The sequence below is a fragment of the Apteryx rowi genome, unplaced genomic scaffold, assembly GCF_003343035.1.
Source record: "Apteryx rowi isolate R43461 unplaced genomic scaffold, aptRow1 scaffold_101, whole genome shotgun sequence".
NCBI lineage: Eukaryota > Metazoa > Chordata > Aves > Apterygiformes > Apterygidae > Apteryx > Apteryx rowi.
This window is the reverse complement of record NW_020447209.1, coordinates 1,910,920-1,929,635: the sequence shown is the minus strand read 5'-3', so window position 1 is coordinate 1,929,635 and position 18,716 is coordinate 1,910,920. Positions and strand designations below refer to the sequence as shown.

The 18,716-nt window shown below is 41.1% G+C and overlaps 1 protein-coding gene across 1 annotated transcript in view; it reads right to left on the bottom strand.

The window, feature by feature from the left end:
• Positions 1-18,716, bottom strand: part of TENM4 (teneurin transmembrane protein 4) — a 348,330-nt gene that overhangs the window by 121,824 nt on the left and 207,790 nt on the right. The window contains exons 12-13 of the mRNA XM_026063905.1: positions 7,365-7,550; positions 947-973 (exon numbers count right to left, since the gene is read on the bottom strand). Of these exons, the coding sequence (XP_025919690.1) occupies positions 947-973; positions 7,365-7,550 (213 nt within the window). The remainder of the gene's footprint in view (positions 1-946; positions 974-7,364; positions 7,551-18,716) is intronic.

Genomic DNA, 18,716 nt, shown 5'->3' with positions numbered 1-18,716 from the left:
CGGCAAACACATGATGCTGTGTGGTATCAGCACTGTGTTATTGTTAGTGTCAAATCAGCCATGTAGAAGGATATTTGTGTCCAACTCAATCATATTCATTGCCATATCATTGTATTTATCTAGGAGATGTGTACTATTTCAATATTTTTATAAAATGAATGTGCATTCAGGAACTGTCATCAATTTTTCTACTTAAAAGTCATAAACTAATTTAGCATATAGCTCTGGCTAAGAAACAACTGAGTATGTTTTAAGATATCAGATTAGCTCTAATCCATTACAGTTCAATTCCATTTCTTCTCAGGAGAAGAAAAGACCTGGGTTCTAGACTTGTTTTACATTTAAAATTAGGAACATAGGGTCAGATTTCTTCGTACTGCAAGTTAATACAACATCACTAATTTCAATAGAATTTGCTGATTTACACAACCAGAGGCTTTGGCTTTGAGGTTGTAACATTTCTATATGTGTATATATATATAAATATATATATAAATAGCATCACACAAAGTTCCCATGTAAGACTTAGCAGTCATGGAACAAAACATGGAGACTTCACACAGAAAGTAAACTCACCTGCTTGTTACAAAATGGATCGCACACATTTAATTAAAACATATCGCTGTGTAGGGCACCTGCAGTATTCACAGACACTTTTTTCCTCCTGACTTTCCTTACCTGGGTAGGAGGGGYGAGGATGAGAGGTGGTTTGGAGGGGAGGGCAGGGTCAGAGGGAAGGGTAGGAACACTGATACGATGTTAACACAGGATCACAGCACTTACAGAGGTATTTCCTACCTAAATGACTGGAAAGTTCATCCTTCCAGACATTAGGGAGCACTTTGGTGACAATGAGGAAGAGATGCAACCTCAACACAGCATGTTCATGGTGCATTTTTTTAAAAAAACACAAAGACAATAGGAAAAATAGGAAGGAAGAGCATACCTTTCACTACCTTATCCAGATAGTGAGCTTGGGAGATAAAAGACAGGACATTTAAGGTAGGATTGAATAAGTGCATTGCGGCTTACTACGAGACTGTGCAGGTGCTAGAAAGGCAAAGGAGAGTTTGCTGTGATATGAAAAGAAAAACTTTGATTATGAGGAGAGATAAAAAAGGAAGAAGGGTGGAGCACAGCCCTTCTCAGTCAAAGAGCTCAAGAAGGCTATGTTTAGACATCCAGTTATCTTTGCTCATTAAGATCTGGAAGAGAAACAGGAAAGCTTAATATATATATATTTATGTATGTGTTTATATATATATGTATATATATAGTATAAATATATATATATATGTGGCAGATTATTGTAAGGCTCTGCTCATTTGCTACAGTCTACCTCTGTTTTACCAAGTGCTTTTCTTTTCAGCAGGAAAAACAGAGTCATTTGAAAGTGCTCCACCTCACCTGATTGTCTTATATTTTTCCGAACAAAGATGCACAGTTCTCCTGTGGCCTTACCAGACTGAGAGAGGCTTTTACCCTGGATCTTCTTAATGGTAACACATTGCATTTGTACAACATTCTCTAGCCCAAGATCAAACTGCTTCACAAATATTAAATTAACCTCATGACAGCTCTACCAGATAGATAAGTGTTAATATACTCATTCCAAGGAGGGCTAAAGCAAACAAAAGAAGGTAGATGTAGAAGGAGCAGTCATGTGCCCAATTCCCATGGAATATTAATTTGGAAAACTACCTTCTATTTGATTTTCTGGTGTCAAATAGAAAGTTGGTGGCAAAGATGCAGGCAAAACCCAGGAGTCCTGCCTTGGAGAGGCCTGTCTAACCAGTAGGCGGCACTCTCTCTCCTAACAGCAGCTGATCTGTATTAAATAAGAGGCTCCGAGTCTTGGCTTTTCTCTCCTTCATTCCCTGCCCCCAGCACCTTGCTCCGATTTCTGTTATCAAGCAAATCTTACTAAATGTTATTTCCGTGGTTCAGGTAAAGCTTGTATGCTCCCTGCAATCTCTCTCAGTTGTGTCCTTGTACCCTTATGAAGAGTTTTTTGTTTCAGGTTTGTTCATGCAGACTGCCCACCCRGGAGGTCACCGACCTTGCAAGAATTTTTTTCCCATCTCGTGAGTCTAATGCATCAGTCGAAGCACTATTGTAAGTAAGCTGAGAGGGCTGGGAGGATCAGAGCTAAAAGAGTATGAGGCAGTTATGAGGCTAGTGAATGAGATTAACTAATCACCTCTGTGTAGTAGTCGTGATGCAGGAAGCAGAGCTTCACCGTCTGCTTGGATGGTGGCTGAAGCCTGGGAACATGCCATTTGGATTTTAAATTCCAGAGCAGCTCAACACTGCAAGCTCGGACAGCAGTCACTTTGCAGTTGATGACAGTGGAGACAGTTGCCAGAGTCAACCATATGTCAATGATGTGTAAACGTTACCTTGTAATTTGAAAAATAATGCAGATCTCTTATGGGAATATTCCACACATGGCCATAAACGTATGCCATGGTGGCACGGATCTTTCTTCTCTAAACCTGYATAGTTCTCATTCACATGTTATGGTTCTGGCATTAAAATATCATCTTACTATCTATAGACACTCCTTTGGAAACTCTGTAGGCATATGCAGGCTGAGGAGCTGTGTAGKGACTCTGAAAAAAGAGCAGCTTCTCTAAGGTGTCCTCTTCTGCACCCAAAGGTACTGTACTGAGCTCCATGCCACCTCCCCCATAACATAAACTATTCTCCTTCAGATCTGCTATTGGGGAAGCCCATGTGAGCATCCCCTAGCTGTTTTCAGTCTGAAAATCCTCTGACTTCAATTGCCCAAGCTAACTTGTTTTGTCTTAAACATACTGGGAATGATCATATGAGCAATTCACTTGGCCCACATAGAGGCAGAGAGGGGAGAGAACAGCGAGGGCTGCTGGGGACAGGCTCCTGGGCAGAATGTTTTCCCCAGCACACTCTCCTTTCTTATTTTCTAAGTACCCTTTTTATCTTCCCTATGGGACGAAGTGCACACAGCCTCAGTGAAATCCCAGGAACTAAACTGAGAACACGCAAGTTTGAAGGAGCGGAGAGAGTAGCCCCTCACTGCTGAACCAGTGAAGGCACAAGAAGTTTATACCACAGAGACAGGGAAAAAGACTGTTTGCCTTTGAAGTTCGTCTGCACTTAATATTTACTGTCAAATATGCCACCAACTACTTAAGGCTAGATTATCTTCAACGTGATGCAAAATCTTGTTGGAACAAAGCAGTGAGCACACATTTTCCACTGCATGCTCTAACCATGGCCCTCTCTTGCCCAGAGGTACCCATCCCACTCAGGTGAGCTGGATATCAGAGGGTCAAACACAGCTTAGCGTYTGCAGTGGAAACAGCTGAACGCTGCGGCGAGCTGAATAATTATTGTGTGGGGCTGAGGACAGCGAGAACCTTCACTACACACCGGTGGGCAGAGGGTTCCTTATTTTACGTTGGGCTGCATGCAGACCAAACTGCTTAGGGAAGTGAACGGCACAAGCGATGCCTTCGAAAGCCTGGGAAAAGAGAAGAGATTCCCTCTGTAATGTGCCTTGTTTGGATTCCGGCTGCTCAAGCAGAAACCGAGAGGCACTGATTACAACCCAGGCTGTTCAGAACGTGTGTGATTATTTATGCAAGAACACTGATGAAAGCCAAACCTAAAGGGTAGATTTCTCCCAAATCAGAGTTTTGCTAAGTAAAACAAAGAACAGCTTGATTGTGCCATAAGCAGAAGCCCACGTGGGAAGGCCTGTCTGCCTGTCTGTCTAGACACTTGTTACCGCGTACATCACTCATGCATGCCAGGACTAGATTTTTAAAAGGAGTTAAGCATGTAACTCTTATAAAGATCAATGGGAATTAGGCACGGAGGTGCTCTGAAAATCCTGCTAGGTAGACCTTTGTGTATTTGGAGAGCTAACCGACAGCCCAAGAGACCCCGTAGTATTCAGGTGCAGCAACTGAACTTCAAGTGATGTCTTTAGTTTTATGTCCAGGCCGTTCAGGGGTGATGAATATCTCTGGCATCACTACAAGTATGAATACAGGAAATCCCTTTCTAAACAACCCCAATTTGAACCAAAGAATCAAGACTCGTTTACTAGTAAAATATCATATACAGAGATTCATGTATCAGATAAAATTTTTGCGCAAGGCCCATGTAGGCAGAGTGAAGTCTCCCTTTGCATCTCAGAGACGGGAGGCACAGCACCTGGGACACTGTCCGGGCCGTACTATGAGCTGCATGAAATGTGAGGCCATGCTGTGATAGCCCTGCGCTATTTCTGGAGTCATTCATTATATCCAGGAAATTTTCTGTGGTGCCATCTGCGAATCAGTCTCATACGGTGGCCTACTACAGAGCTGAGTTGTAATTTGGCCTTTCAGAGCCCACACTGAGAGGGTTGGTTTCACCTTCAAACTCAGGGCTCCTAAAATCCACCACATTCCCTGGATGTTGTGGGTGTGTTTTGGGCCATAACAGAAGACAGCTGAATTCTTGCAAAGTTTCTAACTGGGGGCAAGTTTGGAATATGCTGGACAGCCCATCATATGAGCCTGCATTGTGGCTGTTGTCACGTTTTTTTTTTCCCTTTAGGAAATTAGAGTAAATAGATTGAACCATTCTGCTGGGTTTGAGGATTCCTGCAGTTATATAATCAACTTTCTGTTCTACCCTCTTGCCTGGATGCACTGAGTTTGCTGAATTAGGATGATGAATGCAAGCTTCTGCATCAATTTCCTGGTTGGGAATTAACTGAGGTTCCTCTAATGAAATCTCTGAATGTGAGCAATCAAGCTAGTATATTTGGTAATGTAACTCTTTGTATGAGCAAACAAAATTAATCCACTGGGATCAGAGTTCCTTTGTACATCACAAGAAAGAGCCTCCCATGACCTAAAAAACAACAGGATTTCTTACTCTCAGACATGCTCAACAGGAAATGGAAGAAGTGTCCTTTACTTGTATCATCCATTTCTACCCATGTTACCTGCACACACGGCAATATTGTTAAAGCATCACTTCAGCAATGGGGTTTTATGCTTGTCAGTGCTAAAGCAAACCGGGCCATGACACAGACGTATAAGGAATTACTGTCAACAGAACAAGTTGCCATGCAGGGAAATTACACAAGGACAAGGGGAATGCTTTCCACATACTTAATGTAATTCCAAGTCAATGTCCTTTCATCTGTGCCAATATTACTGGCTTATTACTCCTTCTCAAGCTATTCAATTTTCTTGGATATTTATGACTTTGCCAAATCTCCTGTACATTCTACACATTTATCAATGAAATATTCTGCAGGAAATACGGTTTACAGCTTCAGAGGCATGAGACTATGTACAAATTTGTTGCTAAATCACCATGCAAGAAGATGAGGAGGGGGGAAGTGAAAAGAAACAGAATTGCTCCAGCACTCTAAGTATTAAAGAATGATTCCTAAACCAAGACAGCACTGCAATATGAGGGTAGTACCATACAAAATGATAGCGTGCACCATTAAAATCTTGATGCTGACTGCATTGCAGTGCCTGCCTTTCCCACGTTAACATGGACTCTCTATACTTTGAGTGAGGAATACCACAAATAATGGGCTAACTTTAATTATAATGAAAGATAAAAGCTTGTTGTTCAAAAACAAGCAGGACATATCAGCTGTGTGTTGAAATATCATATACTGAACTAGTGGCATTGTGGTTTTGCATCAGAACTAATAAAATGGCACCGAGGGTAGGAATCAGGCTCTTATGTGCGTAAATGACTTTCACATAAAATTGTCCCCTCGATTTGGGGCCTTTTGCTGAACATTTTTTCCTTTTAAAACTCTTTCATGAATCTGTGTTGCTTTCCATATCAAAGTGCTTGAATACGAGGCTATAAAATAATATTACAAAAACACAGGATTCCAATTAACACAGGACTGTTCTCATTTCATTCTAAAGTAATTTAAGAGAGGGCTTTTTTATCCCTTGTTCACGAAAAGAAATGAAAGCTTCTAGGAACATAGAAGAGAAAGCAGAATGTAATGTCTAATGAGACAGGAAGTTTTTAGAGCTAGATATTTTTCATTAGGGGATGCATGTGGAGACCATAATGTGGTAGGGTGACATTAGCATAAATAAATGATAAGTAGAATTGAGCCACAGATATGGTTTGTACCATTACCCTAATGTTGGAATTAAAATATTGTGATCAGGCTTCATTTCCTGTATGTCTTTATGTGCGCAAACCTACCTGTTGTTCAAGCAAAAAAAGTGGATGTCTACATGTTTAACCAAGTTGATAATCCACACAGATAAACATGTAGACCTCTACCCAGGCATTGTTAGTGGTTAATTTTGATACAGTGTGATTTGTATGTATTACTTCATGATGAGAACAATATAGAGGTAAATTTTCTTGTTTTTAAAAGAAGCTGATAAAAACAAAATGCCTGGAAGAGAGTTCTCACTCAAGATTTGACTCTTCTGAAGTCAACTGAATTTTTTCAGGTCTGCACAGGCATTACTGAGAGCAGAACCAGATCCACTAATTTAGCTTCTGGAGGTTGTTAATGTTAGATTTTATAGGATGGGTACAGAACAGGGACTAAAGCAGTTGAATGCATGACAGTCAGAAAAAAAGAAGGCAAAGTGCTGCAAGGAGTTAAAAGAGATGAAATAGGAAGGTAAACCTGAGCCAGTTCATTAATGAGGCTGCAAATTTCTTAAAGTGGGAATTGCACCTCTTTGAATAATTTCAGCATATTGGTGGCATCTTATTAATAATAATAATAASACATGACACCAAGAGCTCAAGGTAAGTGCCAGGTGCATGAGGAATACAGAACCAAAGAGAGAAAAATGAACTGGTTAGAAAGGTAGCAGAGCAGGCAAGGGATAAGCAAGATAGAGCTAAATACCAGCCAGAAGTTTTCTGACTGCAGTTTCCTCTTTTACTAGCAAGCAGTGCAAATAATGGAGCAAATTAAGTGAAAGAAAACTTTAAATCAGATGCATGTTTCTGAAAAAGCTGTTGACACAGTAGAAGGAGGACGTGAAGGCCATAGCAAGATCTTTTGAGAGAGGTGAAGTGGGATGTTTTTCAAAGCATCTAGCTGCTGATTGACGGCTTGTCTCTGTGAGCTCAAACACCACATAGGTGTACCTCATGTCTTATAATAAAAATATATATAGCCATGTCATCACCAAATGAAAGGACATTTTGTCTTGTTCCCACATGAAAATGTATGATGTCAGATCTTGAAATCCAAGAACAAAGGTGCTCATGCTACACTAAGTCACACATATTCAATTAAGCATGCGCCTTTTCTCCTCCCTGATCATCAATTATTCTTTTAAAAGTAGTCGTTTTTTCTTTCTCCCTACCAATAGTGCAGTGCTCTCCATTCCAACCCGGGCTGCATTCACACTTGCCATCCCGGCATGTCCCATGCTCATTGCAGCGTGGGTGACACGCTCGTTGATCACAGGCTGTGCCCATCCATCCCTCCTCGCAGCGGCAGGTGCCTCCGACGCAAATGCCATGTCCTCCGCAGTCTGCTGCACAAATCTCTGTGGGAGAGGAGAAAAGAGAGAGGAGGGGAAATGGGTGGAGAGAAGGGAGAGGGGGGGAAAATCCAAAATGTTATTGTTAAGAAAGGCAGACACACTTCACTACCTCGCCTTATGGGGCAATGAAAGGAATTCCTGGAGCTCATAACACTAATCCTTTCTGACAATAAGAATCTAATAAGTGTATTACAAAAAAGAGACGGACATGGATTGCAGAGGTCTGCTGTGATTGATCCTCCTATTTGCTTTCCAGCTCTCCTGCACTCCTCAAGCTTTTGTGATCTCCAAATCCAAGGGGAAAGGCTCTTCCAATAAGCAGAACAAAAGTCACATTTAATTAAAATCTGGTTAAGGGTGAAAACAACGTACTGCTAAACCACTGATGATAAAGTTAAGAGCTGGCAAAGTCTGTTTATGGCTTGTTAACCCATGGTTCTGGGAACGGGATTCATTAAATCCCTCCTTCTCTGTTTAATATTAACAAAGAATATTTCTAGTTCAGTTGAGTCTGGGCATCTGCTATAGCTCTGTTCTCCTACCACGCTGTTAAAAATCCTTTTTCAGGAATGCTTGTGAGCTATATGAGCTGCAGTCTGTAGGATGGTGCTTGTTCCCAAGTTTTATGGGAGTTAATGGAAGCAGAGGGTATTTTGGCACTTACCTCCTAGCACAAGAAGAGCTAAAGGACATTGACTTTTCAGAGGTGCTGGCCTTCTCCAGCCCCCATGAGCCCCAGTGAGCATGACGACACACATATTTGTAATATTCTGGCCCAGCAACAGACTTTTGGCTAAAACCTGACATGCCCTTGGCATGAATTTGGGAGACTTCATGCTTTCATCTGCACCGCATTTATCTGGAAAAATTGAGAACTGGTGGAGAACAGGTACCCATGAATCAGGTGTTAAAGTGCCTGTTTCTGCCATTACCACAGAGGAATGATTTCAATGAAAAAAGTAAAAACAAATTCTGAAGTGGCGTTATACCACAGATGAAATGAAATGCACCTATTTTTCCTTCTTCAGGCTCGTCACCCCACAGCTCACTTTCAATTTAATATAGACCGTGATTGTACTCTCCCCTTTTCAACACTAGAGGCAACTCAGACTTTGTTTTGGACTATCAGGTCTTCTCCCTCCCCTCCTACTTTGCCTAGTGCATCTAATTGGGTCAAACTTTCCCAAAAGTTTTGCACTTACACCCACTGCTTGACTGAGCCATTTTATAGGTTTTATAGACTAGGGACACGGTTCCCTTTGGGGAATGTGGAGAGAAGATGTGAACAGAAGTGCCCTTGACTGAGCAGGGCTGGGCTCAAGGCCCAGAAAGGGGTACTAAGGTATCTGCAGAGCTCGTTTTTCCTCTGTTGCCCCAGCTATTCCCCCCAAAAGAACAAATATCACAGACACCGTCTGTACCAGCAGACCTCTAGGGCCTCTCTTTGTGCCTCTGAGCATATTAAGAGCAGAATTTAGGCCTCAAGGCTTGGCGGGTGGTGGTGGGGGAGACTGGTATTATACAAGAGATTTACTTCGGGTCACTGGCTGCACATAAAAAATTCAAAACTATTCAGCCTGCATTAACATCACACCTGACTGAAATTCAGCCTTATTTAAGTTTGCTTTAGTCTTTTTCTAATTAATACTGCCAGCAACAGGACGCTTTGGCTGTTCAGGGACTTTGACACCCTCCTGTGGCAGGGCTAGAACATCCACTCTGATTCCAGGAGGGAAGTTTTGCCCCAGGCCATAAGAGAGAGCTGCCAAGTCTTCAGTTCCTTACATTGAAATGGACCCTTTTTCCCAGGGATCACAGAGTTCTTTAGACAGTGGTAACTATGATAATAGTAATGGTTTGCACTTCTAGAACACGCCTCATTTTCAAAGTGCAACATGAAAGCGATACCTAGTTCCTGCTTCCTGCATCTTAGGGTGGTGGAACATTTTCCACTCTAAATCCTTTTGTTTCAGTGGCTCAGATGTCTCCAGATGTTTTTGCACATTTAATTCTATGTATCTAGACGTCTAATAAAGGATCTTCGAGGTTCAGATGCTCTTAAGACACTCAGGAACTTGTCTGTCCCATTTAGAGCCAAACTTGCAAAAATATTTGGACATCTTGGGTGCTTAAACCATGGAAGTGAGGCAGTATCTCTGCAAATACCACCTGCTGCCTAAATATAACAAAATTCTCATGTAAGCCTTATTGGTGATCAGTAGAAGTTAGACTATCAAAAGCTTAAGACATGTCTGAGGAAGGACTCCTGAGTTGCTTTCAGAAGTTTTTCCTTTGCATCTGCTGTTAAGACATGGATTTTCACAACTCCTAGATGCGAGGGAGGTAATATCATACTACAGTGCTCACTATGAACATGAAGCATGGGGCAATTAATCAACTGATGCTAAAGGACTGTGGAACAGCCTGGGCTAGAACCAGGCACATGTATTTTCTGCCCCTCTCTCTAACTGCCAGACAACACTGCAATGAAGCGTGGGCCGGTCAGGATGCTATGTGAACACACTGGATTCGCAAGTTAGCTAATGGAGGAATAGAGCTGCACTGAAAAAAAAAAAAGAAAAGTTGGCTCTCCTTGGCTGACCTGGTAACAAAGTCTGGGGGAGGATAAAGTAAATAACAGATAAAAAATAAAAAGCTAGATTTATGGTACTGAGCTTTCACCAGGCTAGGAAGAAATGCCTTGAGAAAGTACAAAGTCTGAGACTGCTGGTATTTAAGTCCAAACTTAAAAAAAAACTGTTGTAGTCTCTGAAGCTTCTCAGTAGTCTGTTTGCCATAGGGCTACTATAGTGTTGGACAACAACTCCTCTGGTTATTGGCTTACATTCTTTATTCATACACGCTGAACTTTATCCCTCACTATACTGAAATGCACATAATTGTGTTTGCTCCCAGTCCACCAAGCAATCCAGAGAACGCTACGCCAGTGACTTCTCATCTTCACTATCTCCCATTCCCAAGCTTTGACCTTCAGGGCCCATCTCTACAGCAGGGGTACCACCAGTATCCTCAAGCCCAGCGATGTGTATTGCAAATAACCTCCACGAGGGACTGTGAAGCTCTGAAATTCCAAAGAGATGCAATATCCCCAGGGATGGAAGGCAATTAACCTCCTGGAGGACTCTGCCCTTTGTGATTGCAAACTCGACATAAATAGCTTAAGGACTTATCTACTTAATATTTTATCTTCAGCAGGAGGATCTCAAAGAGTTTGTCTGAATACTAGTGGTTATTTTTTGATGTTAGATGTGACTCCCATTTTCACAAATAAAGTAAATAAGGCATACAGAAGCAAAGTGATGGGCTGAGAGGTATATGTGAACTCTGTGACAGGCAGAGGAAGAGATCCTAGATGTCCTGATATTCAGTCTTGAGTTGTGTCTATCAGACAGGCAAATGACAGCTCATAGTAGGTCAGATTTCTACAGTTTGGTAGCACAAAAACAAAATCAGGGACAAAAGGAAGTTACTTTGAGTAATGTTTGGAAGCTTTCTTGGAGTTCTTGAAAGGTGTGAAACCAGGATAATGGAGTGACATTAAAAAATAGTAAAGAGAAAAAAGCACTTTCTGAAAGGCAAAATCTCTGTGTAGTCATTCCTATGAAAATGGATGGAAAACCCACTGGAACATTTGCATCTTGACTGAAATATTTCTCAGACAATGTACTGCCAAGGAACAGTTTTGCACACACAGCCCAGGGGCTGTGATTTAAAACAAACAGATCTTACCCTGATCCAGAACTGGAACATTGGGAGCATTTCTGAGTTTCATCTCCCACACAGCTGGGACCCCAGCCATACCACCACCCGGGCAAGGGATTGCAATCTTCAGGTTATGAATACATAATCATATATAATGAATATATAAGGTGGTTTACATTCTCAGGCCCCAAGAGCTGTAACAAAGAATCTCAGCTGTGAAAAACACTTGTGAAGCAAACTACTTAAGACAGTCTCCTTAAATGTAGTCTAATTATTTCTGACAAGGAACCAGGAACTCTCAAAACTAAATCTGCCATTTGGCTGCCAATTTAAGAGTAGATGCGAACCATACAACTTACAACACACATCCTGCGGTATGCCTTGGCCCTTTTATAACATGGCACTCTTTAACACTCATAGGTTTCTAATGGATGATTAAATAGCCAGAGTGGCCTTTGCCTTTACGGTAGCACTCAAAGAAATGATCAAAAGGGATTTCAGATTAAGTATCCATTTAAATACAGGTCTTCTCAGGCAGCTCAAGGCTACTAAGGCTGATTTATGGAAGCGGGCAGGTGAATCTTTACTTCCTCATTCAGTCCCAGGGATAGAATTTGCCATCTCTGTTCTTAAAATAAGTTGCATTTTTTTTTGTACATTTCCCAATTCTGCTGTTAAAATTAGAGAACATGATTAGCTAACATCTGAGGCTTAAATGAGGGGAAGAAAAGCTTTTAATTCTCCTCTTACAGTATTCAGACTCTGGCCAGCTGCATTATATTGCTCCTGCTTATTTAAGCTTAGTTAGGACACTGTGATTATGCACAAAAGCACTGCCTGTTAAATATTTTCACATCAGCTGTTCCCAAAAGGTGGCTAAATATTTTCTTTCATCTTTAATCTCTTTTACCGTTTGTATGAATAGCTTAGCCATTCCCTACCCTTTCCTAAAGGTGCATTGTGTTTTACTTCATCTTGGCACCTAGCTCTCAAAGTTGCCCGTAGTTCCTTGAAGGAAGGAGATCTTTTGACCAAATCTGGAGTTTTGCAAACTCTACCAAATTCTAAGCTAGGATATGAGTTTCACTATCTTCAAAAGGAACAATCAGTCCATGTACCTGTGTGGAAAATACCTGGACTATTTGTAATACCCTGTACTTTGCTCCCTGACACTTGCACTCACCAGGTGGCATTGATGGACATTAAAATAAGGATGCAGAGTTTTATTTAAGGAATCATGTTAATTTATATTTTACCATCTGGGTTTTCATCATTTGATCATCTAGGTTTGGTGCCTTCCACTGTCTGGATTCCACCCCATCTTATTGTAGGCTCTTAACTGAAGCACTTCACTGAGCCTTGTTGCTCTCTACAGGTCGAGGAGGAAAGACAGGTAGCTCCAGAGGATGATTCACCTAAAACCTCTTACATGGACGACTTCTGAAATAGACTGAGCTCAAGGCATTGTTGTGTTATGGTTGGTTCACCCAGAGGGTCTCAGAGGCATCACAGACATATCCTTAGAAAAGCTGCAACCTCTCTTATGCCAACTCTGCCATTCAGGGATGGCAAAGAAATGCATGCACTGATCTCCCCTCATTCTAACAGGATTACGGTTATTTTTCATGCAAATAACCAAAGAGAAATTGATGTTATCTCTTTCAAGGCCTGCTCCACTCTGTCATGGCTCATCCCCACCAGTAAGCAGCCTACAACTCCAGCCTCCATTGCCTGCCGGTTAGGGTTTCAGACAAATGGTTCTTTTTCTCAAAATCCCCCTCATGTCTGGGGGAGAGATTTCTCTCTGGTCTGTAAAGCCGCACACACTAGGTTCTTCTAGAAACCCTAATCCACCAGACTGCTTATTGCACTGACCAAAACTGTATTGCAATTTTATTCTACCTCCATCAGCATGGCTATGTCTGTTGTCATTTACTTTATCCTTAAGAATCTCAGCTATCTGAGGCAGTGATTGCCTTTTTTGTTCTGCGTTTGCACAGTGCCAGGTGTAATGAGGTCACAGTCCATTAACAGCACTTCGGAAGTAAGAATACTAAAGCAATTACTCATACAAATAAAAACCCTGTACCTGATTCTCCTTTTTTTTTTTTTTGCACATCCTGCTAAAAACTGACCCAAATCTGTCCCCTTAAGAAGAAAAAGTCTGCAATCTTGGCTTTGATACTTCAGAAGGAAAGTGGGAAAAGAAACCTATCAAACACTAGCCACCAGTGTACTGCTTTGTTCATGACCCTTTTTAATTGATGTAACAGACACGGTAGCTTCCAACACAGGATGTGGCATAATCCAGAGTTTCATATTATTTTCATATTACATTAAAGAATTGGGCTGGCAAAGAGGGATAATGATGTCATTTTGTGCTTAATTTATTGCAAATCCGTTTTTACATGTTTACTCCTGCCCCCCCCCCCAAATCCTAAAATTGGCTTGACAACAGTTTAAAGCTTTCCAGCTTAGAGAAGAGCAATGCAGATGGAAATTTTTCTTCAACATTCATGTGATGCAGAATCAGAGATTTAGCTGCTTCTGACCTGCCTGCTAAATCCTTTAATAAATATGTATTTAGTGCTAAAATATAAGATCAGGTGAAATTGCTCGGAGCTTCCTGAAAACTGGGGCAGTTCCACTGACCTTCAACATATTAATAGAAAATTTAATAATTAAAAATCTGTTTTAACTGGGATTTTCCAGTTTCAAATTGGCTCATCTGAGGCAATTTCCAGTACCAGACAGATTTTTCCAGAAATGAAGCATAGGAGGGAGGCATCACACAGAGCTAAATGGCTATGTTTGGTGAAGAACTAAGCCTTGTTTTCATAACCTGCATTTGCTTTAGAAAGCCAGGCATGGGGTGTTTCTGGGAAAAGTGTCTAATATAAAGGTTTGGATGAAAAAAACCCCAAAAGATTCATAATCAGTATGATTTAGATAGCAGCAAAGCGTTAAATATATGTTTCATATCAAAACACATTTTTCAGTGTGAGGAAACTCTCATTTATGTGATTTGTTAGCTCTGTGGTAATGTCACTGACTGAAGGTCATGTGCTTTTTTCCTTCAGAGATCATGTGCAAGCAAGTTCTGTCTAAACTGACATCTTTATACAAATAAGTTGTTGATTTACAGGAATATTTACAGGAACAGGTTGCCCTGAGAGGTGGTGGAGTCTCCTTCTCTGGAGATATTCAAAACGCGCCTGGATGCAATCCTTTGCAATGTGCTCTAGGTGACCCTGCTTGAGCAGGGGGGTTGGACTAGATGATCTCCAGAGGTCCCTTCCAACCTCAGCGATTCTGTGATTCTGTGATTATGTAAATAATAGTAATATATAAGTAACATTTATGTCAATAAATATAAAATCTGTTTGCTTATATGAGTATAATTAAACTGCTGGTACTGAAGCCGCATTTTCCACTTCACTCAAGGATCTCAGTGCATTTTACATAGCTAAGCAGACTGAATACACCTGTAAGGTAGCAATTATTTCTTTTCTTTACGTGGATGAGGAAACCTAGATTAAAAGATGCTCTCCTAGTAAAACCAGAGATAGAAAATGAATCCATCAGCTCTGCTATCATCCCTCATCAGGAAGAGCACTGACCTTCAGAGACAGTTTTGAAATGTGACTCAGGACCTCTGAATTTTAACCTGCCATGTGTTGGAGGAGTATCCTAGAGGGTCTGCACTGGGGTCTGCATCTTGCATTATAATGTGACCCTAACCAGGATACCTGAGTCAGCCTAAAGGCTGATTCTTGCCAGGCTCGGCAGAAGGACTGGATGTATGGCTTCAGTGCAGAGGGGACAACTCTGCCCTTGCAGAAAAGACTGGATATCCATGAGGGAAGCATAAACCATATGCATGATAGAAGAGGACAGAGTTTTTACCCCTAGGACACAGACTTAGTGATTGAGCCAGCTTAGCTGTCTGTCTGTCTAGCTGTCTAGAAAGGTTGGCTGGAAATCCCAAGTCAAAGAAAGCACCCATCTCTGGCCCCTCAGCTAGACACAAAAGATTAACCCCACTTCAGCCCTCTCTCTCCATCTTCCTCTCGGCAGTTAGCTCTTTGCTTGCATAAGCAGCTTTGTGTTTAGCTGAATGATTTCTGCAAATCCCTTTCTAGGACTCACCTATCTCTTGGCACTCAAATCAGGAATCTAGGAGGCTTTAAGCTGCCTAACATGGAGCTGAAGGGTCCACAGAGTAGCTTCCCCCCCTGGTGTTGAGCAGATCCAGAAGATCTGTCCCATAACTGCGCTGGGACCCACCTTCCACCTCTAAAATGGGTAAGAGATGTGTCGGGTATGTTAATTTCTTTCGACTGATATTTGTTTGTCCCCTGAGATCGAACCTCTTACTCTGTAAACATGCAGCACCTAGCACAATAGGACTCTTGGGATTTCTCACTAGAAATAGTAACAGTAAAACCAGGAACAGTCATTAGCAATTCTCATGCTAACAGAGCAAAGCTCTTACCCAATCTACGCAGCTACACAACGTACAGAGGTACAGATGGACTGTCTGCTAAAAAAAAATCTCGTGTCTAAGTACAACTTCAGTTTGCTTCATATTTGCATGAAGGTTTTTCAGCTCCTATCTGAAATGCTATAACTCCACCAGATGAAATTCCATTAAACTGGTCTGCTGTCTTTTATAAACCTCTACTTTCTATAATATTTATATCCTATTTTCTTCCTTGCCTTAAATGTTAGGGGCTGACCATCACACTGTGTCTAAAGCTTCTCCTCTATAGCTGTGATTTACTTTTGTACTCCTGTCAATCTTCCCTTTATTTATTATTCTGAACTTTATTTTAAACTGTCTCTTGCTGTTGAATAGCAGGACATGAAATGTCACGTATTGATGGACTTCATTCTTGGAGTTAAGATTTTTTGAATAAAAATAAATATCCCAAAGTGCAGGATTATATTTTTCCCTTTGATGCTTAATTGCATCTCTGTGCTTTCTGGGACATCAGTTGAAGCTTCCCAGAAAAGGAACAATTCCTAGTGCATTAAATGAAGTTCTTAACAAGGATTCTTCTCTGGACTGATTTTAATTTCCTCTCTGTGTCCATAAGGAGAAGATGATTTTAACAGTAGAGAAGTGTTTTGCTGATGCTTAGTGTCTTTAATAACAACTACATTTCCTTCCTAATTCAGTGCAGTTTGGTTTCGTCTAAAATAAATTCAACAGAACATTTTCAAATGTGTGTGCTGAAGTAACCACAAGCTAGATTTGTTTGGAATTCCCTTACTCAGAGCTCAGTATTACTACACAGACAGTCCCAACATGGTTTCCTTTTTCTTCAGATTACATTTTACCCAGCAACTTAGAACTTTCATTATTATTTATCTTCCTCCTTGTTTTTTCGAAAGAAGACAGAACACTCATGAAATGTGCTGGGCTGGCATATCCAGAAGTTAGATGTCTCTGTCCACACAAATGGGATGTGTCGGCAGCAGTTCCAAAAGCTTTGTATCCTCAGTGCTGTTAATACACCTCAAACACTGGTCTGGAAGGACTGCTTTTATGGAAAAGAAGCAAGTCCTCTCCAAAGCCCTTTTAAACTTTCATCTGTCAAGATCATTAGAAAGGTGCTCATTAATGCCAATTGTGATGATAGTTTTTAGAGTATGAACACCTTGCAACTTGGAAGGGAGCAGAGAAGCTATACTAAATCCACTGTACCAACTTCAGACAGGCCATTAGATCATGGTTTTCTGGCTTTTAATAGCCACTGATCCAATATATGAAGAACAATGGTCTTAGCAGATCTGGTTGTTATTGCTTGCTCCCATTTGACATCATTCTATTTTACTAATTTCTTGATAATTTTCCATATTATTTCATCTTGGCCATTCCAAATCGGAATGAAACCCAATTTCACAAAGCTGGAAACCTCCAATAACCCTTTGCAGAAACTCTAGTCAACACAAGCTCCAGTAGGGAAGGAGTGCAGGGTCACAGCCACAGAAGCTACCTACCAACAACAGCGTGGAATTGACTGAATGAAACTGGAGAAACCACGACATGGTACCTACAGCTACCCTTGCTAAGCTAAATGAGTGAGGTGCTGAGGAAGAGTCTTCATTCAACACAATCAGGATAGATCACAGGGACAATCTGACTACAAACAAATAGCTACCAAGTTGATATTCCAGCAATATTCTGGATAAGAGAGAATATTCAGAAGCAGAGGACTAGACTCACAAAACTAAGAGGAAGTCCACATGGTCTTTTGTGAGTTGGTGACTTGCTGCTAGGCCAAATGGATTGGGCATCAGCTACCTTTGGTTCAAAAAGTGCCTTAGTGCAGCTCTGAACCTGAAGAAATACATACTTATTCCTATGGTTTTATAAGCATGACCTATTCCATGCAGTTTCACAAGGTTTCAGATTTTTAGTTAGCTTGTGTACAGACAGAACAAAACAAGGGAAGATAGAGCCTGGATTTGTCTCCAGAAAAACATGAAGAAACTGCTCACATCACTCTTGCAGGCTAATACCTTTGTCCCTCAGTGACAGTTAGATTACACTTACTGTGTCAAAGAAGTGACTTAACTGAGTTATAAAAAAGCAGCAACAGATATTCTACTGCACAGATATTCTATTATGACCAGCCCCCATGCTGGCATGATGTAATGCCAGAAAACATAAGGACCGTGAGGCTCCTTCTTTCAAAAGCAGTGTCAGAGAATAAGCCAAAAATTGGTCATCTGTGGTACATAAGTTTTCAATAATACAGGCGAACATTGAAATTGCTTAACTATCCTCAAAACACCCTATTTTAACAGTAGCCCATTTTAACCATGGAATTTAACAGCTTGTTTGTGATGTTGTGAAACATTCTTTTCTTCAAATTATCCAAGTTAACATGAACCCCACAGAGTCTGGTACATCACTGCTGTTGTCAGTCAGAAAAAGTCCACAACAAAAAGAACTTTTGAGATCATGGTACGATTGTTGAGGCCATATTTGAAGACTGGGAAGAGTGTTGAACTAAAACTGGTGTCCTGGGAATTAGCCCTAACTGTTGCAGCAAACAGCGAGAGAATGCAATAGTCTATCCATTGTCCTGTGAGGGGGTCCATAAATTGGCACTGAAGCTAGAATAGCTTATATGAGAGAAACAAGCTTTACGCATCACAAGTGACGCATCTAAAGTCAATGAAGACCAGGGATTGCTTGCCACACCACTGGACCTACAGAGTCCTCTGTCTGAGAGATGACCTAATCAGACCAAACATTTTGTGATCTAATGGACAAAACCAGACTGATGATATCACCACTTCCACTGGTCTTGGCCAAGTTTGAAAGGACAGCTAGAATGCAAGTTTACAGTTCCTTCACTCTCTCCCTTGACCCCCATATCTGACCAAGACTGCATGCAGCATACATGGTGAGCTGCAACATGAAGGTGGCTA